The sequence below is a fragment of the Oryctolagus cuniculus genome, chromosome 7, assembly GCF_051225735.1.
Source record: "Oryctolagus cuniculus isolate XC-2025 breed Fujian yellow rabbit chromosome 7, ASM5122573v1, whole genome shotgun sequence".
Taxonomy (NCBI): Eukaryota; Metazoa; Chordata; class Mammalia; order Lagomorpha; family Leporidae; genus Oryctolagus; species Oryctolagus cuniculus.
This window is the reverse complement of record NC_142873.1, coordinates 42,047,529-42,071,714: the sequence shown is the minus strand read 5'-3', so window position 1 is coordinate 42,071,714 and position 24,186 is coordinate 42,047,529. Positions and strand designations below refer to the sequence as shown.

The 24,186-nt window shown below is 41.3% G+C and overlaps 1 protein-coding gene across 3 annotated transcripts in view; it reads right to left on the bottom strand.

Annotated features, from left to right (window-relative positions):
* The window catches only part of FCRL5 (Fc receptor like 5), a 50,616-nt gene that overhangs the window by 2,926 nt on the left and 23,504 nt on the right, over positions 1-24,186 (bottom strand). For all 3 annotated transcript variants that reach the window (XM_089299775.1, XM_008264266.5, XM_089299776.1), the window contains 7 exons: positions 12,106-12,384; positions 7,881-8,159; positions 3,777-4,055; positions 3,222-3,338; positions 2,562-2,589; positions 1,515-1,597; positions 1,260-1,328 (listed from right to left, as the gene is read on the bottom strand). In XM_089299775.1, the coding sequence (XP_089155901.1) occupies positions 1,260-1,328; positions 1,515-1,597; positions 2,562-2,589; positions 3,222-3,338; positions 3,777-4,055; positions 7,881-8,159; positions 12,106-12,384 (1,134 nt within the window). The remainder of the gene's footprint in view (positions 1-1,259; positions 1,329-1,514; positions 1,598-2,561; positions 2,590-3,221; positions 3,339-3,776; positions 4,056-7,880; positions 8,160-12,105; positions 12,385-24,186) is intronic.

The window sequence follows — 24,186 nt, the reverse complement described above, 5'->3', positions numbered from 1 at the left end:
TTTGAAGATGGAGGAGGGACTTGGGCTGAGGGAAGGGAGTGGCCTGCAGAAGCTAGAAAAAGCAAGAAGCACATTCACCCCTGGATTCTCCAGTAAGGAATGCAACTCTCCCAACACCTTGACTTTAACCAAGTGAGACAGTGTCTGACTTTTGACCTACTGAGATGGAATATTTTGTATGTTTTAATCCTGCCAAATTTGTGGTAATCTGTCACAGCAGAAGTAGAAAACTAATGGTAGGGGGCCAGCACTGTGGCTCACTTGGCTAATCCTCTGCCTACGGCACTGGCATCCCATGTGGGCACCGGGTTCTAGTCCCAGTTGCTCCTCTTCCAGTCCAGCTCTCTGCTGTGGCCCAGGAGGACGGTGGGGGATGGCCCAAGTGCTCTGGCCCCTGCACCCATATGGGAGACCAGAAGAAGCACCTGGCTCCTGGCTTCGGATGGGCGCAGCGCCGGCCATAGTGATCATTTGGGGAGTGAACCAACGGAAGGAAGACCTTTCTCTCTGTCTCTCTCTCTCACTGTCTATAACTCTACCTGTCAAATAAAAAAAGAAAACTAATGGTAGGTAGGTAAATGTTATGGACCAGATAGCTGTGTCCCTCTCTAAATTTGTGTACTGAAGCTCTAACACCCAGTGTGTTGGTATTTGAAGGTGGGGCCTTTGGGAGGCAATTAGGCCATGATGTGATTCGATAAAATGAGACAACATGAGATGAGATGAGAGAGAGAGAGAGAGAGAGAGAGAACTGATCTGATCTCTTTCTCTGCCATGTTTGGACATTGAAAGGGGGCATCTCTTCCTGCAAACCAAGAAGATGGCCCTTGACAAAAACCTTACAGTGCTGGCATCTTGATCTTGGACTTCTAGGATTTAGAACTATGAAAAATAAGTTTGTTCTTTAAGCCACACAGTCTATGGTATTCTCTTATAGCAGACCAAACTGACTAAGGGAATGATAGTCCCAGTCCATTTACAGCTGGGAACACTGAAGCTCTGAGCAGTTAGTGGCTGCCCAGGGAGGCGGTTTTGTTACTCAGGTTATGTTGGGGCCACCTTCAGAGAATGGAGAGTGCAGTGGTGCATGGTGGGCTTGGATTAATCCCAGGCAGCATAGCACAAGAAGCCCAGTGTGAGGGGCGGCTCTGTGACTTGTTGGCCCAGACCTGCTGAGGGGGTGGGGGTGGAGACTGAGCTACATGGCAGCAGGCTGTCAAAGCTGAGGTTTGATTAGAACAGACTTTCTCAGGCCTTACCTGTGGGTTTGGTTTCCCCTTGGATTCTCCATACTTCTGTGTAAACCACGTCACTTCCTCTAGGATTTACTTAGAAAAAAAAGTTGATGTTTCAGAGGATGCTAAGCTTCTTGCCTCTTTCCTGACTTCTTCCTCCACCCCCAATCAGAGTTTGTTCTCTAGAAAGACCACATCCTTCCAGACCTCTGCACAGTCCCTTTTCATCTCCTGCCCCAACTCTGCAGCTCCTGCCAAAACAGGGTTTGTGGTCCTCACCATTACTGTACACTGGCTGTAGTTCTATCCAGGCTGGTACATTGTGGTAAGTGGGCTCTTGGGTGTCTGAGTCTGAAGAGTTCCTGTAAGACACAGAAACGTGGATGTTTCCCAGAAATCCTGGCAAAGTAGCTATAGGGATCACTGGCAGTTACTGAGTTTTTTACACAGGGTGGCTGCCAAACCTGGAGATACAGAGTGCATAACAACTGGTCTATGAGTTTGCATTATGAATCATGATAAAGTAATATCTATACTTCCAGATTTTTATGGCCTCTTGGGATGTAACAAGCACAGAGCTAATGCTTATAACAACACCGTTTGCTCAATTTTATACCTGTTTTATAGGTGAAAGAAATGGAGATTCTACAAGGTGAAGTGACTTGCCAAGATCATGTAACTAGTCAGGAGGAAAGCCAAGATCCAGACCTGGCTCCAGAGCCTGCACTCTCAAAAAGATCAAGGTCCCAAAGAAATCAGTAAACAGAGAGGCCCAGAGGAGCTCAGCATGGTTTGGATACTGCTACCACGAGCTTGCCCAGGGGTAGTTTGTTGGCTGTAGTGTGGCTCTTAAAGGCAGCCTTCAAGATCCAAGATGGAGGCCCCTTCTTCATAGGCACAACATTTTGCTGCCAGAATGCCCTTTCTGTATGTACAAGGATTTAACTTTCTCCTTCTGGCTGTCATTAGAAGAGATGTTAATTGGATTGACCAAGTCTAGAGCTTTCCAGGCTGATTAAGCTAAATCATCTCAAGACATGGATGGATTCAATGGTCATAGTGGTCACTCAATCAGCCAAGGCAACAATGGTACAAGGAGGTGAGTTGATAAAGGAAAAAGCAACTAACACTTGATATGAGGAGAAGGCCTCAATGGCTATGGGGGTGGGTAAAAAGTCCTGGTCATTTTCTTGAGGTATCCCCAAGGGCAGTGACAACACGAAGTGGATGGAACCCACCTAGCAACCTGCAGCAGAAACTGTGTTCTTGGTGATAATCGATTCAATTCCATTTCATTAACAACCCAGGAATACAGCCCTGTCTTACCTGGAGGGATTAGGGGCAGGTTTTCTCTCTGAAAAAGAAAGCAGATGAGCATTGGATTCATGAAAAGGAGATCCTTTCCAGGTGCAAACCTCCCAGGAGTCTCACCTAGAAAGTGCCAGGAGTTGCTGTCACAGAAACCTGAACTTTCTTTGCTAGGTTCAAGGGAGGTAGCTGATTGGACAAAACCATGGGCCCTGCCCTCCAGAGGGCATAATTATAATGTGGAAGGGGAGTCCACAGACCATAATCCTTCAACCTGGAGTTTTAAAGGATAATAACTGATGGCTGAAAGCAGCAAAATAGACTTGATTAGCTATAAAAATTTCATACATTTAAAAAAATTAGTAAGTTACCCAACCCCATTTGCTCTCTGTTTTCACTTTTATTTCTCTGTCATTCCCTCCTCTTTCCATTGTTTGGGAGTCTTGGGAGGGTAGCAAGGGAGATGCTGCAGTTTACAAGGTTGGATACACTACATTTCAGCAGGGCATCTTCCACTTAACAGGGTTGTTTTGGCAACTTTACATTCCATAAGAAGGAATTCTCAGGGACCCAGAAGGGGAGGGGCAGGAGCATGGGATGGAAGGGGAGGAGAATGGAGATAGGAATGGAGTTAGGTAGGGCATGGGTTCAGACAGAGATATGCAGGGAGTTGCGTACCTGTTTTTCTTGAGAGCCAGCAATGGAACAGCAGGGCCCCTGCAGCGAGACCAGCTATGCTGAGCAGTGCCCCGGTGACTCCTGTGGCAACAGGACCACTTCTGTTCTCAGTCAGCCCTGAGGAGGAGACCCAATGCATAAGCCAGAGGGAGAGGCATGAATACCTCTCGCCCCTGAAGCTGATGACTGGGCCTGGGAGAGAACATAACCTTAGGTGACCATGGATCTGGGGCTGAGAGGATGCTGTGTGGCACAGGAAGTGGCCCCCATCTTTCTGCGTGAGCTCATCTCTGTCTGGGTGTGGCTGATGGGCAGGAGGGGCTGTGGTCAGTGGGGAAAGATGAGCTGGTTGATGAGCTCTGAATTCAGGATTGTCCTTTGCCCTCGTCTTCCTTCTCGAGAACCATTGCTTTGGAAACACTTCAGAAACAGTCTGGAGAGCCAGCAGCTCTGCCTGCTGCCCCTGGGAAGAACTCTCCTCCGGCATCGTGTGCATTTCCAGTTTCCTTGGAGGTTCTGTTTGTCCACATCTGTGGCCGAGCATAAGAAACTTACCTGAGATGGAGAGTGTCACCACCTCACTGCGCTGGGCCCCCACGCCATTGTCAGCCTCACAGGAGTAGTTTCCAGAATGTTCTGTGGTCAGGGAGAGGTTGAAGGCGGCTCCTCCTCCAGAGGGGGCTGAGCTGTTTCCCAGGGTGACATCCTCGTGATAAAACCGGTACAGGATTGGGGGAGAGCCTCTTGGGGTCTCACAGTGCAGCTCCACCACGTCCCCCACCACAACCTGGGCCCTAAGGACCCTGAGGGCGAGGACAGGGCGAGACACTGGAACTGAGGAAGACAAAAAGTACACCATAATTTCTACTTTTAACATATTCACAAAGGAAAAATATGTATTACAAGCAAAACGAAAAAGATCTCAGTGTTGGAAACTAGAGTGGAATACAAGTGATAGACAAAATTAGTTACCTTGATCTGTAAATAGCTGTTGAAGTACAAAAAGTACCCAATAGAAGAGTGTAAAAGCATATGAATCACTGAAAACCTCAAATAACTAAAAATGCATAGAAAGAAAGAGTCTCATCTTTAATGCAAATGAAATATATTCAATATATTCAGCAACCATAAGGTACTATTCTTTTCCCATCCATCACACTGGCAAAGCTTAATTAGACTCATATATCACTGATGAGATTGTAGATTATCAGGCATCTTGCTGTAAGTAGGAATGCAAATATAAGACCTTGCCTTGAATGGCGATTTGGCAATATTTACCTAATTTAAAATGTGCATAAACTTTGACCTGCTAAGTCTACTTCTAGGTTCATCACCTTTAGAGATGGTGGCATAAAATATGCTAAGATATTTTGAAAGGATTTCAATTATAGCCTTTTAAATGACAACAACAACAACAAAAACTAGACAAGGTAATGAAATAAGAAAGCTATCCAAGTTGTACTTTTAAACTAAAGGAAAGATTTAGTTTTAAGAGACAACTGCAAATTGTGTAATATTCTAGTTTTGTAATAACAATTCTGTGCCTTTATGTTTGTAGACTATTTATAGAAGAATATACATGAAACAGTTAACAGTGGTCATGTCTGGGGTTTGGGAAGTATATGGATATCAAGGGTACATCAACAGGTAAAAGAGATTTTTATTTATTTTATATTTTTAGAAGATTTGTTTTATTTATTTTAAAGGTAGAGAGAGACAGACAGAGAGAGAGAGACAGAGAGACAGAGAGAAATACAAGGGATACATCTTTCCTCTACTGGTTCACTCCTAAATGACCACAACATCCAGGGCTGGCCAGGCCAAAATCAGGAGTCTGGAACTCCATCCGAGTTTCCTATGTAGGTGGCAGAGGTCCAAGTACTTGGGCCATCTTCTGCTGCTTTCTCAGAGGTCCAAGTACTTGGGCCATCTTCTGCTGCTTTCTCAGATGCATTAGCAGGGAGATAAATCGGAAGTGGAGTAACTGTGACTTAAACCAGAGTTCTGATGTGGGGATGCCAGCATTGTAAGTGTCTGCTTAATACACTGTGCCACAGTGCCTGTGCATACACATTTATTTTTTTTAACATTGTCTCTTTTATACCATTTGAAACTTTATCATCAAGATTTATGTATTATTTCAGAATAATAAATTATTAAAGGCTAAAATGTTTTGTTAAAATATAGCCATGAAGGATGAAGGAATGTGGTGACACAGTTTAATGTTGAGAGTTGGATAGGGCTATGCTTCAATCTGGATTTACCATTGCTGCTTGCGACTGAGAGCTACTTCATCTCTCTATGCTTCAGTTTCCTCTTCTGAAAACTGGGAACCCTCAGAGGAATAGGTTACTGATTAAATGAGACATCGATTGTCAAGCAGTAAGCCCAGGGCCCGCCACTTGATGAGGACCCAGAGTGTTGATGATAGTGACGTTGCTAAACATGATAATGAGAGATGTCCTTTTTTCCCGATGGTTCTTATTCTCCAGGAGTCATGTTGTAGTTCCAGAGCTCAAACACAATTCATCCATCCAGGCTGCTCAATAAGCATTTCAGTTGTGATAACAGTAGCATTAGAAACAACATACATTTTCACAAGGAAATCATAGAAACAAAGAAGGGAGGTGAGCAGAAGATCATGGATGTAGTGTGTAGAAGCTATGATGTGCTGGTTTATTGTTGTAGGGAGAGAGGAAGCAGTACTTGGTCACTGGCACGTGCCTGTATGGGGGAATCTAAGAGGTAAGTGTGAAATGTATGTGACAATAGTTCCTGTGAGTCTCAGGAAAATTGGCAGAAGCAGATGTTGCTGATGAGGGAAGAAGAATGAGCTAGCTGAATGGGAAGAATCAAATCAGAAATCATGTCACCTTCTGTATGCCACAGAAATGGCCACACTGGTCACCTTGGTGAGATTCTGGATCCTGGGCTAGCATTCTTGAATCAACCTGCTCATTTAAGTTTGTCTTTATTCCTGGGATAAACATAGGCCCAAGAGGGCACTAAGAATAAGAGTCTATACTTTGCTTATGTTACTCAGAGTGTTTGCATATCATTGCATGATCTCTGGGATGTACTCAGGAGCAGGGACAACCAACTTATCCTTTTGCCCATTTACTTCCAGGAACATTTGAGACTGCATGCTCATATTCTCTGTCTGCCCAAATCACAGAATTCTAGAGCAGAGGATGACCATGACTTCTATCTTGTCTGATTTTTCCATTCTTTGAGTGAGGAAATTTAAGTCAATATAAGGTCATACAACTATTTATCTTCAGAGCCAGGTTTAGAATCTTCAACTTAATAGCCTTAGGCAGAGTTTTGCTATATACGGGTCTCTCCAAACAAATTTTCGAGATCTGGCTTTGTAGAGGGCCAGCACCAAAGAAAGGCAAAGCTCACAAGAAGCATTTTGTGTTGGCTATTACCCTTCATGGCAAGAGAATAAAGAACACCTTTGAGAATTTGATTGATAGGTGACTGTTTCCATTCTATACCATTCTGATCTCCCCTTCTCTGCCTTGGTAACTTGCGTCTCTTGCTTTAAGGATCACTGGGTCTCTCTTCTGGAAGGCTATAACACAGCTAATATTAACAAGAGACTTTATTGTGGAAATGTAAGGAATGCTTATTTTCCTGGTAATGAAAGAACCTTGAGAGTAGAGGCTTATTGGGAGTCAATGAGAGAAGAACCCAGACAAGGAGTGATTTAGTCAGCAACTTATACTCAGAATTCTCTGATTTCTTTTCTGGATCATAATTTCAGATCAGAATATAGTCTAGGACGGGCACTTGGTGCAGCAGCTAATCTTGGGATGCCTGATTTCCCCATTGGAGTGCCTGGGATTCAGTTCTGACTGCTTTCAATTCCAGCTTCCTACTAACGCACACTCTGGAGGCAGCAAGTGATTACTCAAGTACTTGAGTCCCTGCTACCCACGTGAGAGATCTGGATTGAGTTCCAGTCTCCTAGCTTCCACCTGGCCTAGCCCAAGCTATCTGTGGATATTGGGGGATGAAGAAACAGATGAGAGATCCCCTGTCTGCCTGTCTGTTTTCTTTCAAATAATAAAAAAAGGATGTAGCCTATGTTCTAGAAAAGTCTTCGCATTTTTATCGAGATTGGATCATATTCAAGACTATGTGACCTGTGGGGCAGAGTGGATAGTGAGAGAGAGAGAGACAGAGAGAAAGGTCTTCCTTTGCCATTGGTTCACCCTCCAATGGCCGCCGCGGCTGGCGCGCTGCGGCCGGCGCACCGCGCTGATCCGATGGCAGGAGCCAGGTGCTTCTCCTGGTCTCCCATGGGGTGCAGGGCCCAAGTACTTGGGCCATCCTCCACTGCCCTCCCGGGCCATAGCAGAAAGCTGGCCTGGAAGAGGGGCAACCGGGACAGAATCCGGTGCCCCGACCGGGACTAGAACCCGGTGTGCCGGCGCCGCTAGGCGGAGGATTAGCCTGTTGAGCCGTGGAAGTCTGGGTTCCTTAAAGCTACCATAGGAAGGACCCCAGACTTTCTATACTGTAGGCATGAAAGATGTGAGCTGCTATGCCAGCAAATAACCCTGGAGAGCCCTGTGTCTCCCTTTTCAACTGATGGGAAGAGAAGACACAGTCAGTTCTTGGCTGTGCTGCTGGTGGGCAGGGCCATCTTACCTGTGACTTTGAGTGTCACCATCTCACTCTGCTGGGCTCCTACTGTATTGTTGGCCTCACAGGAGTAGTTTCCAGAATGTTCTGCAGTCAGGGAGAGGTTGAAGGATGCTCCTCCTCCAGAGGGGGCTGAGCTGTTTCCCAAGGTGACGTCCTCATGATAAAACAAGTACAGGATTGGGGGAGAGCCTCTGTGGGCCTCACAGTGCAACTCCACCACATCCCCCACCACAGCCTGGGCCCTCGGAGCCCTGAGGGTGAGGACAGGGCGAGACACTGGAACTGAAGGAGGGAAAACGATTGTCAGTTCCTTTTGCTGGAATATATTCCTCCCGATTAAATACATTTCAAGCAGAACAAAACCATTTTTCTTGGTCCTTAAGAATCTTGTGACATTACTCAGAACTAAGGTATAACTTTTTAAGGTTTCAGGAAATAATAACTTAAGTGCAATGATACACACACACACAAACACACACTTTGGGATATACAAACTCAGGTGTATTTGAGGAGTCTGAAAACAAAGATTAAACGGAAACTTAGGCCTATGAGAAGTCCAAGGACAACTGGGGAAAAGGAGAAATCAGTGCAAAAGGAAACCGGGAATAGGAGAGATTCATAGCTAACATAGCTGGGGACGTGATTCAGAAATGAAGCCCACTAGAGAATGAGTAGTGATCAATCTATTTGCTCATTCTTATGTTCATTCATCAAATATTAATTGAATAATCAGTAAGTAACAGGACTCTGATGGAGATGCAATGGTGAGAAAGATGTAGTCTCTGCCCTCATAGAGCTTACAGTCTAAAAGGGATGATGCGGGCCCGAGCTGTGGCGCAGTGGGTTAACGCCCCAGTGGGATGCAGTGCCGGCATCCCATATGGGCAGTGGTTTGATTCCTGGCTGCTTCACTTCTGATTCAGCTCTCTGCTATGGCCTGGGAAAGAAGTGGAAGATGGTCCAAGTCCTTTGGCCCCTGTACCCACATGGAAGACCTGGAGGAAGCTCATGGCTCCTGGCTTTGGATCAGCACAGCTCTGGCCATTGAAGTCATTTGGGGAGTGAGCCAGCAGAATGGAAGATCCTCTCTCTCTTTCTGGCTCTACGTCTCTCTGTAACTGTCTTTCAAATAAATAAATAAATATTAAAAAAATTAATTGCTGATAGGAAGCAATTAAAGATACAAACATAAAATTAAACTGTTGCTAATTGGGGCTGGCGCTGTAGCGTAGTGGATAAAGCCACCACCTGCAGTGCTGGCATCCCATATGGGCGCTGGTTCTAGTCCCGGCTGCTCCTCTGCCTATCCAGCTCTCTGCCATGGCCTGGGAAAGCAGTAGAAGGTGGCCCAAGTCCTTGGGCCCCTGCCCTTACATGGGAGACCAAGAAGAAGCTCCTGGCTCCTGGCTTTGGATTGGCATGGCTCCGGCTGTTATAGCTCTCTGGGGAGTGAATCAGAGGATGGAAGACCTCTCTCTCTCTCTCTCTCTCTCTCTCTGCCTCTCTGTAACTCTGCCTTTCAAATAAATACATAAATCTTTAAAAATGTTTCTAATTAATAAAAACAAAGGACAGGATGCAATGGATTGTATAATACTGGAATTTGACCTAGTATATGTCAGTCAGGGGAGGTGTCCTCATGAAGTGACATTTGAAATTAATCCCCACGTGAAGAGGGATCCAGTACATGCAAGGGCCCTAAAGTAGGAAGACTGGCCCCTATGAACTACTGAAGCAAGGTGGCAGCAGCAGTAGAAAAGTCTGAATAGGGTCGTAAAATAGGAGGCAGGAGAGCTAGGTAAAGTTTCATTGGCCATGCTGAGGATTTTGATCTGTCTTCACAGAGCAATGGAAAGTCGTAAGTCAACTTATACCGGGGTGTAAGGTGACCCAATTTGTCCTTTTAAAAGACCATCTGACCTTGTATTGCAAAATGGACTTCACTGGGACTGAAGAATAGTGGGCAGTTAGGTGGCATTGCAATAATTGGAAATAATGGTGGATTTGACTGGGATAGCAGTGATAGAGAGAGAAAAAGATCCAAGAAATATTTAGGAAGCAAAAACAACTAATGAATAACTGAGTATGAGGAGTGAGGGAGAGAAATGTCAAAGAAGACTCCTACGTTTCTGTCTTGTGCTGTCTGAATGAGGAGAGGTGTCTGTCACAAAAAGAAGAGAAAGTCAGGAGTTCAGTTTTAGAGAAACTCAGGTGATGAGCTTTTGAGATATTTGAATGGAAGTGAAGTATGTGCAGATAAGGGGTCCCATTTAGAGATAGTAGTTTAGGTATAATTATTCATAGATGTCCAGACCATTTATAGATGATGTTTTCAGGATTGTCCAGAGAAAATGTAGATAAGTGTGTACAGATCAACGTTCTGGAAGATGCTGGTGCTTAAAGATGTCTGTAACAGGAGGAAGCAGTAAAAAGGACTGAGAGGGAGTGGCTGGAGAAAGAAGAACCACAATAGGATGGAATTGACTGAAGTCAAGGAAGGGAGGGTTTCCAGAAGGAAGGAATGCTAAGCAGTATGGAGTATTTTTACGAGATCAAGCAAGATGAGTGATGGAAAATGGCCATTGGATTTACAGCCATGGAGATCATGGGTAGCCTCTATGAGAACCATTTTGGTAAAGAGGTCAGAAGAACCTAGTGTATTGGGATCTAGTGAGTAATGAAGAAATGGAGCAAGCCTGGAAAGGTATTTCTGGAAGTTTAGGTATGGTGGAGCAGGAGGTGGAGGCATAAGTGGGATTAAGTGAGGAATTTTTCCTAGATGGGGAGAGCTATATCATGTTAAATGTCAATGGAAAGTAGCTACAAAGAAAGAGATGTTGGGGGCCAGAGATAAAGGGATAGCAGGTCGTAGAATTTCTGAGAATGCATTAAAGTATGGAATCTAGGGATCAGATGGAGATGTTCACGTGACATGAAGGGTGGAGTTCTCCCCTACATACCTCAGGAAGGATAGGCAAGAACTAATAAATGGATACAGAGATAGATCTTAGTTTGGTTGTAGGAGTTGACAGTGTTATTGTCTGATGGATTAGGGAGGATATAGAAGTTGTAATAAACTGGGAGTTCTATTGAGATATGAAAAAAAGTGATAGTAGGAGTCGAAGAACATAGAGGGATAGGAGATTGTAGTCAGATAACAGGTGCTTAAAACTCATTTTGGAGATGGAGTAGTGTGTGTTTGTGGGAGAGGTAACTGATGCGAAGAGGAAGGCAGGGCATGGTGTTGAATGAGACATACATGTGGAAATCCAAGTCATGAGATGATGACAGAATGTCTGGTAGCGAGGAAGACAGTGAGATGCTAAAGTCTTCATTGAAAGTGGGCATGACAGGCCGGTGCCGCGGCTCACTAGGCTAATCCTCCACCTTGTGGCGCTGGCACACCGGGTTCTAGTTCCAGTCAGGGCACCGGATTCTGTCCCGGTTGCCCCTCTTCCAGGCCAGCTCTCTGCTGTGGCCAGGGAGTGCAGTGGAGGATGGCCCAAGTGCTTGGGCCCTGCACCCCGTGGGAGACCAGGATAAGCACCTGGCTCCTGCCATTGGATCAGGGCAGTGCGCCGGCTGCAGCACGCCGGCGGCCATTGGAGGGTGAACCAACGGCAAAGGAAGACCTTTCTCTCTGTCTCTCTCTCACTGTCCACTCTGCCTGTCCAAAAAAAAAAAAAAAAAAAAAAGAAAGTGGGCATGACCAGGAGGTCAGCCAGTGACCAGGGAATGTGGGAGACAGGGCTATTGCTTAATGGAACAAGTGCATGTAAGAAGGCAGGAGAATCATATTCCTGGGTGGGGACCTCAAACCACCCTGGGACAGTAGCAGGAGAAACTAGAGAGAAATTTGAGTGTCAGTATAGGAATGTTTGGCTTTTTAATGATTGACAGAGAAAACTGTGGCCAACTATCTTCTGAGGTGAGACACAATGAGCTTCAAAGCTTTCTTACTGTTAACTGCTGACCAGGTTACAGCTTGTGTTTGGAAAACTTTTCATCTTTTGTTGGGGGAATTTTGGTGTGGAAGGGTACAGTGAATGAAGTGCAAGTTCCTGAACATGTAGAATCCCAGACTCGCAGTTAGAAATCATGTTGGCAGAAGGCATGTTGCAACATCATATATTAAATGGCTGAGAAAACTGAGCTCCAGTCCTGGCTACTGGGGAAAGTGGGTGAGATGATCTGTTCCTTGTGCTGCTAGTTAGAAAGATCAACTTACCTGTGACACTGAGTGACACTGTGTCACTGTGCTGAGTCCTTGGGCCATTGTCAGCCTCACAGGAATAGTTTCCAGAATGTTCTGCAGTCAGGGAGAGGCTGAAGGATGCGCCTCCTCCATTGGAGGCTGAGATGCTCCACAAGATGATATTCTCTTGATAAAATCTATACAGGATTGGGGGGGAACCTCTTATAGCCTCACAGTGCAGCTCCACCACATCCCCCACCACAGCCTTCGTCCTGGGAGCCTTGAGGGTGAGGACAGGGCGAGACACTGGAACTGAGGAAGGAAATGACTTAGTTGACACCAGTATCTTAAAAAAAAAAACAAAAACAAAAACACAGAGCTCCTCACTACACACACACGCACACGCACACACACACACACAATAAAATCCTACAGAATCATTTAAAGTAAAATATATGAAGTTCTACAATTTCCTTTATTTTAATTTCTTGAGATTACTTCTATTGAGTGTTTGGTGATACTGTTTAGATCTTCTCTAAGTATAAGTTCACTCACATAATCACATAAATAAATACATAAATAACTCACATACATGGCAGCACAATAAACACACTGGTCTACAGCATAATTTTTCCCTTAGCAACACATCATAGGCATCTTTCTATGTCATTACTTAAAAATTTCTGCCATTCACTTTAAAAAATAAACTCTCTGCTGTGGCCCAGGAGTGCAGTGGAGGATGGCCTAAGTGCTTGGGCCCTGCACCCCATGGGAGACCAGAAGCACCTGGCTCCCAGCTTCGGATCAGTGCGGTGCGCCGGCCACAGCGCGCCCACCGCGGCGGCCATTGGAGGGTGAACCAACGGCAAAGGAAGACCTTTCTCTCTGTCTCTCTCTCTCACTGTCCACTCTGCCTGTCAAAAAAAAAAAAAAAAAAAACTTTATTGAGGTATAATATGCATACAATAAAGTGCATTCTTTAAAATTTACAACTTGATGATTTTTGGATTGTTTTTAACAATCACAAAGGATTTAATTGAAAGGGTTTCCATGATAACATTTAAGCAAATCCCTAATGATGGATATTTAGATTATTGTTTCAAATTTCAAATAGTGCTGATTTGAACAATCCTGTGGAAAAATCATTGTACATTCATACGTGAATTTTCTAGGATAAATTCTTAATGGAATTTCTGGGATGAGGCATATGGATATTTTAAATGGAGATATATAATGCCAAGTTGATTAGACAAATTTATACTTGTAGTAACGTTATGTAAGAGTTCCTGTTTCCTTACTCCCTGAGCAGATCAATGTAGAGGTTTATTTTTATTACTTATTATCCATCTATAGTTGCTCCACTTGCACAATTCACCCATTTTGTCCTTTGTGACTCTACAGCCTACTAGGTTGGTTTTCCATGGAATTTTGGTAACTCCTTAGTGATGAGTACTGCCTATAAAGTATTCAGAGGTGATTTACAAAACAAGAGTTTTGAAATTTATCATTAATTTAAAAAATGTCAATTATTTTTTATTTCCAACTACCAAAAGATTAGTCATGAGAAAATAACTGTTCTTTTATTTCTTCTTCTCCTTCCAGCCAACTGATTTTTCTTCCTTATTCCTTTTTATATTTTCAATGTTACAACAATATTTACTTTCTATTCTGTAATCACAATACTCACCATTGATTACCCTGTGTCTCAAAATCTGTATCAGTGGTTTACAATAGTTACAATTCTTTTTACTTTGGTTTGCTAACTTAAGATATTTAATTATCCATATGTGGTAGAGCTCCATTGTCTGATATCCATACTACAGCTTACTGCCTGTATTTTCTTCTTGTATTTTATTTTCTATTTGTATTCGCTATTATTTTCTCAAATGGATTCTTCATTCAATTAACAGATTTTAGAGACATCTATTCTATTATTACTGCGTGAAATTTGGATTTCATTCAAGTTTTGTTATTTTTTTATCCCCCAGAGTTTTACCAGATTTTTTGGTATCTTTTCTCAATACCTTATCATATATCATTTGATCTCTTTTAATTATTTCTTGTGCTTTATTTGGAGTCCATGCTTTGTTTAATTATATGGGGACTATCCACAAGACTTTGGTATTGTTTTCTGTTTCTTAAAGTAATTTTTCTTCTTCTTTTATATAAATTCTTTCCTTTTATTATGTAATGATTTCAGAGGCCTTCTGTAAGTCACAGGCACACAAACAATTGTGTGTTTTAAGAAATAGCTAAATTGGCCGGTGCCGCGGCTCACTAGGCTAATCCTCCACCTAGCGGCGCCGGCACACCGGGTTCTAGTCCCGGTTGGGGCGCCGGATTCTGTCCCGGTTGCCCCTCTTCCAGGCCAGCTCTCTGCTGTGGCCAGGGAGTGCAGTGGAGGATGGCCCAGGTGCTTGGGCCCTGCACCCCATGGGAGACCAGGAAAAGCACCTGGCTCCTGGCTCCTGCCATTGGATCAGCGCGGTGTGCCGGCCGCAGCGTGCCAGCAGCAGCGGCCATTGGAGGGTGAACCAATGGCAAAGGAAGACCTTTCTCTCTGTCTCTCTCTCTCACTGTCCACTCTGCCTGTCAAAAAAAAAAAAAAAAAAAGAAATCGCTAAATTAAGAAAAAAACTAAGTTAGTATAACAATTTTGCCACTATTAACCTGACCAAAAGTTTGTAATGGAAAATATAATGACTGGTATGATGATGATTGTGTTTTATTGTAAAATTAATACTGGACCTCAAATCAAGAGCTCTGAGCATGAGTTTCAATACTGCATTAAATAGTAATGAAAGTTTGGGCAACATACAGCAAACTAGGTTTAAATTTGTTTTCTAATTTGTAAAATAAGTAAATTAGTAAGTGTTCCTACTTCTGCATAAGATTGTCATATATATTTTTCAATATATTTTTTAATTTTAAGAATTAACAATTTTTAATACTTTGCCATATTCACTTCATATGTAGATATAACATACATACACATATGTACTATATATTCTTGAATTCAGGAATACTAATGTCACAAAATATGAGATTCATGTCTGAGAAAGAGGTATATTGTCACATAGATGGTATAATTAAGTGCAAACAATATTTATAATTATCTATATATACCAAATAATATAACAACCCACACCATTTTTACACTCTTCTTGTATTAAATTCTGCATTTAAGAGGAAACATTGTATTTGTCTTTCTGCATCTTGCTTATTTTACTTTTGATAATGATCTCCAGTTCCATCCATTTTGTTGCAAATGTCAAAATTTCTTTCTTTTTTATGGCTGAGTAATATTCCATCATGTATATATTCCACATTTTTTTTACCCAGTCATAAGGTGATGGACATCAGAAGGCAAGATGGAGGAATAGCAACAGGAAGGTCTAATCTAGACTACGTGAACATAGCAGAAGGTGCACTCAGGGGAAAGTTGCAGGGAAAACTGCAGCAGGAGGTCCTGTGAACGCAGTGGAAATGGCCTCAACCTGAGTGGAAGGCACAGACTCACAGCAACGAGCATAGAACACAGCAAACGACCCCACAGCCTGCTGCGCTGAGCAAGGTGAGGTCAGGCTGCACTGGCTGGAGACACTGTTGATACAGCTGGAGGGAGGGTCTAGTGGACTGCACTGTCCAGAACCCTCAGGGGTGCTGGGTGACTGCTCACCCTGAGGAGGAGGGCAAAGCGGCACATCTATCTCTCCCCTCCTCCCTCTCTTCACCAGCCCCGTAGATAGCTGTGAAAAGGCTAGTGCCAATTTGGACAGAAACAGGCAGCAACTGTTGCAGCTCTTCTGTGTGCACCCAGCAACTTGTGGGGTCTGTCAGAAGGGGCAACTACAGCAGTTTGAGTCAGTTGGACTGTCCCCACCTTGTCAATGGGGCAACAACACTGGCTCTGCTGTGCCAACCTGGCAACAGGTGGAGAGAGGGAGCCATCCCAACCAAAGGGAAGTGCCGCCCACTGGGCTCTTGTACCAGCCCAGCACGATTGTGAAAGGAGTAGGGCTGCATCCAGTGGGTACTGTGCATGCTTGCGATCCAGGGATTTTACCAGAGGGAAAAAAATCCACATTCCCTACTGACTTTGAGTCTGCCTAGGGGGGTTGGATTCCATCCGCTTGGGTGAAACACACACTGGCAGTAGCTCTGGGAACCCCTTAGTCTCTCTGTGGACATGGCAGGCTAGTGGAGCAGAGTGGACTCTCTTGTACTCCTTGACCATGGGAGCCCTGGGTGCTGAGATTGTGAAAACACTGTGACTGCATGAGGAGGGCAGGGTGAAGCTGGGGTTCTGGACAAGCTCTGAGTGCACAGCCACACTCTTGGAACTTCTTGGTTGCCGGGGCAGCTCACTGCAGCTGGAACCATGTTCACAGTGAGGACTGCACAGGTCATTCATGCAGATGAGTGTTGAACACACTGGGGACTAACACCCAGGCATTTCTCAGCTTGAAAGAGATGAGGCAAGGGGGTGATCACAACAGAGTGACCATCTCCCCTACCCCCTTCTGTCAATAAGAGGAGAGCTACCACTTCCAACTTGGGTGTTACCGTGGATACTCATTCCACACTACAGCACCAACCAGAGCTCCCTGGATACAACCACCACATACCTCTTGGTGTTCATTGAAAGTACAGACATTCCACTAAACCACAGAGCACAGCTGAAAGATAAAAGCCATCAGAGGAAAAAAAAAATACAACAATTAACTCCACAAATGCCTGAAAATAAGTGTAGAAATTCAAGTATCAAGAATAAGGAAGACACCATGATTTCCTCAAAGGAACACAACAACATTTCAATACTAGAACGTCAATATGAAGAGATTGATGAAATGCCAGAAATGGAATTCAAAAAATTAATCCTAGGATTATTCAAAAGCAATCAGAAGCAAATCCACAAACTAAATAAAACTATATGTGACATGAATGAAAATTTTTCCTTGGAATTGAATTTTAAAGAGAAATCAAAATGAAATATTAGAAATGAAGAACTCGATAGAGCAAATAAAAATGTGGTGCAAAGCCTTAACAGCAGACTTGGCAAGGCAGAAGAAAGAATATCTGAACTAGAAGATAATCTTTGGAAATCTTACAGTCAGACCAAAAAAAAATCAAGAATAAAATATAAAATTTAAAATCAATGTTGGACAGGGGTCACTGTGCACATACTTCCCATGTCCTTAATGTGTTGTACAATGTGAATTAATGCTATAACTAGTACTCAAACAGTACTTTACACTTTGTGTTTCTGTGTGGGTGCAAACTGTTGAAATCTTTACTTATTATATACTAAATTGATCTTCTGTATATAAAGATAATTGAAAATGAATCTTGATGTGAATGGAATGGGAGAGGGAGCGGGAGATGGGAGGGTTGCAGGTGGGTGGGAAGTTATGGAGGGGAAAAAGCCACTGTAATCCAAAAGCTGTAGTTTGGAAATTTATATTTATTAAATAAAAGTTAAAAAAATCAATGTTGGGGATTTATGGGGTACTATCAAACAACCTAACATATGAGCATGAGTTCCTGAAGGTGTGCAAAGAGAGAATGGACTAGAAGGCCTATTTAGTGAAATAATTACATAAAAATTCCCCAATTTAGAGAAAGACAACAAATAGAGGCAGCACATAGAACTCCTAACAGACATGACCAGAAAAGATCTTCACCACGACACACTGTAGTCAAGCTTTCCACAGTGAAACATAAAGGAAAGATTCTAAAATACGCATGAGAAAAATGCCAGATTACTTTCAGAATATTACCAATTAGACCCACAGCAGAACTTTCATCAGAAACCCTACAGGCTAGAAGGGAATGCTGAGTTATAGTCCAAGTCTTAAAAGAAGAAAAAATGTCAACCCAGAATACTGTACCCTGCAAAGCTCTTACTTATGAATGAAGGTGAAATGAAGACCTTCCATAACAAACAGAAATTGAAAGAATTTGTTGTCACTTGTCCAGCCTTGCAAAAGGTGCTTAAGGATGTGCTACATACAGAGACACAGAAAGATAGTTATCACTATGAAAAAATGAGAAGACAGAAAATCCCCCAGTAAAAGTACAAAAGAAATCCAAAGTAAACAGTAGGACAATAGGAATCTTTATGGGAAAATGGCAGGGTCAAGTAATTACTTATCAATAGTCCCCTTGAATATAAATGGCCCCAACTCTCGAGTTAAAAGATACAGACTGGATGAATGGATTGAAAAACAAGACCCATCTATTTGCTGCCTACCAGAAACACATCTCATCGACATAGATATGTGCAGACTGAAAGTGAAATGATGGAAAAAGATATTCCATGCTAACAGAAACCAAAAAAGAGCCAGTGTAGCTGTCCTAATATCAGACAAAATTAGACTTTAACACAAAAACTGTTAAAAGAGATAAAGAAAGATACCATGTAATGATTAAGGGATCAATTCAAAAGGAAGGTGTGACTACGTCATAAAGCAAGTCTCAACAAATTAAAAAAAATTGAAATAATACCATGCATCTTCTCTGAGAACAATGGAATAAAACCAGAAATCAATAACTCAAGAATCTCTAAATCACATGGAAATACATGGAGACTGAACAACTTGCTCCTGAATGAAGAGTGGGTCATAGAAGAAATCAAAAAACTTCTGGGAACAAATGGATATAATGCATCATTTCACAGTTTATGGGATACAGCAAAAACAGTGTTAACAGGGAAGTTTATAGCAATTGGTGCTTACATGGAAAAATTGGAAAGGTACCAAATAAATGATCTATCAATGCATCTCAAGGACCTAGAAGAACAACAACATACAAAACCCCAAATTAGTAGGAGGAAAGAAATAATTAAAATTAGAGAAGAAATAACAAAACTGAAACAAGAAATATAAAAAAGTGGTGAAATTAAAGCTGGTTTTTCAAAAAAAAATTGATGCACCATTGGTGTAATTAAGCAAAAAAAAAAAAAATAGGGAGAAAGCCCAAATCAATGAAATCAGAGATGAAAAAGGAAATGTAACAACAGATACCACAGAAATAAAACGAATCATCAGGAATTAAAACTGAGAACCCTAGAAGAAATGGATAGATTCCTAGACACACATAATCTACTAAAATTGAGTCATAAAGACATAGAAAAACTAAACAGACCAATAACCAAGACAGAAATGAATCAGTAGTAAATACCCTCCCAACAAAGAAAAGCCTCGGAATTCAGCTTCACTGCTGAATTCTACCAGACATTTAAAGAACAACTAATTCCAGTTTTCTCAACCTATTCAAAACAATAAAGGGAGGTAATCCTCCCAAACTCCTTCTATGAAACATGCACCACTGTAATCCTTAAGCCAAAAAAAGATGCAACACACAGAGAGAGAATTATAGACCAATATCCCTGATTAACATACACAAAATAATCCTAAACAAAATATTAGCCAGTCACATCTGAAAGATTATTCACTCAGGCCCAGTGGGATTTATCCCTGGTATGCAGGGATGTTTCAACATTCAGAATCAATAAATATGATACATTACATTAACAAATTGCACAAAAAACCCATATGGTTATCTCAATAGATGCAGAGAAAGCATTTGATAAAATACAACATCCTTTCATGATGAAAATCTTAAGCAAATTGGGTATAGAAGAACATTCCTCAACACAATCAAGGCAATCTATGACAAACTCATGGCCAGCATCCTATTGAATGGGGAAAAGCTGGAAGCCTTCCCCCTAAGATCTGGAACCAGACAAGGATGCCCATTCTCACCATTGCTATTCAATATAGTCCTGGAAGTTTTAGCCAGAGCCATTAGACAAGAAAAGGAACCAAAGGGATACAAATTGGAAAGGAGGAAATTGAACTGTCCCTATTTGCAGATTATATGATACTTTATATGTAGGATCCAAAAAAACTCCACTGAGAGATGATTGGAACTCATAAAGAATTTGGTAAAATGGCAGGATATAAAATCAACAAAGAAAAATAAATAGCCTTTGTATACACAGACAAGGTTATGACTGAGATAAGATCAGTCCCATTCACAATAGCCCCCAAAAGAATCCAATACCTTGGAATAAATTTAAGCATGGATGTCAAAGATCTCTATGATGAAAATTGTAAAACACTAAATAAAGAAATTAAAGAAAAATTTAAAAATGGAAAAATCTTCCATGTTCATAGATTGGAAGAATCAACATAATCAAAATGTTCATACTACCAAAAGTATTTACAGATCCAATGCAATCCCAATCAAAATACCAATGGCGTTCTTTGATGACCTAGAAAAAATGATGCTAGAATTCACATGGAAACACAAGAGACTCTGAATAGCTAAATCAATCTTATACAACAAAAACGAAGCCAGAGGCATCACAATATCTTATTTCAAGACATACTACAGGGAAGTTATATTCAAAACAGCTTGGTACTGGCACAAAAACAGACTTGTAGACCAATGGCTCAGAATAGAAACTCCAAAAATCAATCCACGTGTCTAGTACCAACTTACCTTTGACAAAAGAGCTAAAATCAATCCCCGAAGTGAGGAGAGTCTCTTTAACAAATAGTGCAGTGGAAACTGGATCTCTATGTGCAGAAGTATGAAACTAGACTCTTACCTGCACCTTACACAAAAATCCACTCAAAATGGATCAAAGACCCAAATACCATCAAATCATTACAGAACATTAGGTAACTCTGCAAGACATTGGCATAGTCAAAGACTTCTTGGAAAATACCTCAGAAGCACAAGAAATCAAAGCCAAAATTGTCAAGTGGGATTGCATCAAGCTGAGAAACTTCTGCACTGCAAAGGAAACACTCAGCAAAGTGAAGAGGCAACTGACAGAATGGAGAAAATATTTGCGAACAACACAAATGATAAAAGGTTAACATCCAGAATCTATAAAAAGCTCAAAAAAATCAACGACAACAAAATAAACAATCCAGTTAAGAAATGAGCAAAGGACTTGAACAGGCATTTTTCCAAGAGAGGAAATTCAAATGACCAACAGACACTTGAGAAAATGCTCAGGATCACTAGACATCAGGAAAATGCAAATCAAAACCATAGTGAGGTTTCACCTCACTCCAGTTAGAATGGCCGACATACATAAATTAAGAAATGACAAATGTTGGTGAGGATGTTGGGAAAAAGGTATCCTAGTACACTGTTGGTGGGAATGTAAACTGGTGCAGCCACTGTCGAAGATAGTATGGAGATATATCAGAAACCTGAATATAGACCTACCATTTGATTCAGCCATCCCACTCCTGGGAATTTACCCAAACCAAATGAAATCAGTATATGAAAGTGTTAGCTGTACCCCCATGATCATTGCAGCACAATTCACAATAGCTAAGATCAACTCAGATATCCATCAACTGTTAACTAGGTAAAGAGATTATGGTATATATACACTATAGAGTACTACTCAGCTGTGAATATAAAATGAAGTCCTGTCTTTTGCAACAAGATGGTTGCAACTGGGAACCATTACATTTAGTGAAATAAGCCAGTCCCAAAAAATGATGTCATGTTTTCCCTGATCTGAGGTAACTAATAGAGTACCTGAATTATAATGTATTGGAGTAAAATAGATATTTTGAGATTAAGTGATTGTTTACAGCCCTTCTTTCTTTCATTGAAGACCAGTGGTTTTTTTTTTTTCTCTTCCTACTATTTGTTGAACTCTTTTACCTAGGGTACAGTTAACTATATGAACATTAAGTGCACTGAAAATAGATCACTGTAAAAATTAAGAGTGGAAATCTGAGAGGGAGAGAGAGGAAGGGTTGCAGCATGGGTGGGAGGGAAGGTGAGGGTGAAGTGCCACTATGTTCTTAAAACAGTATAAATGCAATATATGAAACTTGTATAACTTATATAAAATATAAAAAAGTTGATGGACATCTGGTTGATTCCATATGTTTGGCAGTATAAATTTTTCGTATAAACTTTCATATAAAGTTTCCATATAAATTTTCTATGCTATAAATGTAGGAATGCAGGTATTCCTTTTTTAAATAAAAAGCTTTATTTTATTTATTTGAATGGCAGAGCTACAGAGAGAAAGGGAAAGAGAGAGAGAAAGTGAGTGAGAGAAAGAGATCAGTCTTCCATCTGCTGGTTCATTTCCCTAATGACTGCAATGGCCAAGGCTACGCCAGACTGAAACCAGGATCCAGGAACTATTTTGGGTCTCTTACGTGGGTGCAGAGTCCCAAGCCCTTGTGCCATCTTCTTCTGCTTTCCCAGGCATATTATCAGGGAGCTGGATCAGAAGTGGAGCAGCTAGGAGTTTAATTGGTGCCCATATAGAATGATACCATTGCATGGTGCAGCTTGACCCATCATGCCGCAACACAGGCTCCTGAAATGCAGGTTCTCTTAAAAATAACATGTATTATGTGTCCTTTCTTTCCTTTAATAATTTAAATGCATCTATGCAAAAATGCCTATATTAGATCATTTTTGTTTACAATTTATCCTTCAATGAATGAAGCTATATTCAAAGTGTGGTATGTGCTATATAATACTGTAGATGTATATTTCAGTGACCTCAATGCTGTTGATAGATTCAAAAGATGTATTTGGCAGAAAAAAATTGCCATGAAATAATTGCAGAAAGCTTTCCAAATTTTAGGAAATATTTAGACACACAGTTTCAGGAGGATCGGAGGACCACTAACAGATTTTACAGAAAAATATCCTCTATGAGACAAATTATAATAAAACTGCTAAAAATTCAAGACAAAGAGATAATTCTCAAGACAACATGGGGAAAATATCAAATCACATATATGAGAATCATCACTAGACTCACATCAGACTTCTCAGTTGAAACTTAAAGGTCAGGAAAATGGAATGAGATGGTAAACTCAACGTTCTGAAAGAAAACAATTGCGAACCAAAAACACTACATCCAGCAATGCTATCTTTAAGAAATGAAGGAGAAATAAAACCTTCTCATGATGAGCAAAAACTAAGGGAATTCTTCATCACCAGATCAATCTCTCACAAAATGCTTAAGAGAATGCTATGCTAGAAATAAAAGGATCATAATTACCACAATGAAAACATGTAAAAGTAAAATACTCATTTATATAGCAGATACAAAAAAAGAGAAAGAGATTCAAACCTATCAATACAAAAAAAAAAAACACATAAAAACATGAATATCAGCAGCAAAAGAGGAAGATAGGAACAAAGCATATAAAAAGCAACCAGAAAAAAATTGACAAAGTGACAGGGATATGTCATCAGTAATAACCTTGGATGTTAGCACATAAATATTCCAGGTAAAAGATATCGACTGGATGAATAGATGAAATCCAAGGTTCAAAAATATACTGCACAAGAAACTCACTTTGCCAGTAAAGAAACACACGAGCTAAAAGAGAAAGAGTGAAAAAAATATATAACATAAATGGAAAACAAAGCATACAGGAGTAGGTATGTTTTCATCAGGTAAAATCAATTTCAAGCTGAAAATTGTCAAAAGAGACAAAGGTTACTATGTAGTGATAAAGGGATCAACTCAACAAAAGGAAAGGATTACTGTAAATATATATGCAATTAAATTAAATGCTGGAGGTCTCAACTGCATAAAGCAAACATTATTAAATCTAAAAGGAGAAATAGACTCTTATTATACATTAATAGTTGGGGAAACCAACATCCTATTTTCATCAATGGACAAATCATCCAGACAAAAAAAGTTGGACCTAAGATATTTACAGAATGCTTTATCAAACAGGTGTAAAATACATGCTCTTCTCATCAGCATATGGAACATTCTGTAGGAAAGACTATATGTAAGCCACAAAACAAAACTCAAAAAATTTCCCCCCAAAATATTGAGAAGTAGAGCAAGATGGCAACTAAGACACTGCAGTGACCATGTCCCCACAGATGCAACATGTGAACAGCTACTCATGTACCAAGTCATCTTCACAAGAGTATGGAAGCCGGGCGAGAACCCACGGAGTTGCTTTTAGTACAATAAGAAAAGATGCTTAAAAAAAGCTGGAAGTAGAGTTACTTGTACAGTCCCTCCCCCAGCTCCAAGTAGCCTACTGAGGGGAGAGATGCGAAGAGGGAAGAATTAAATTC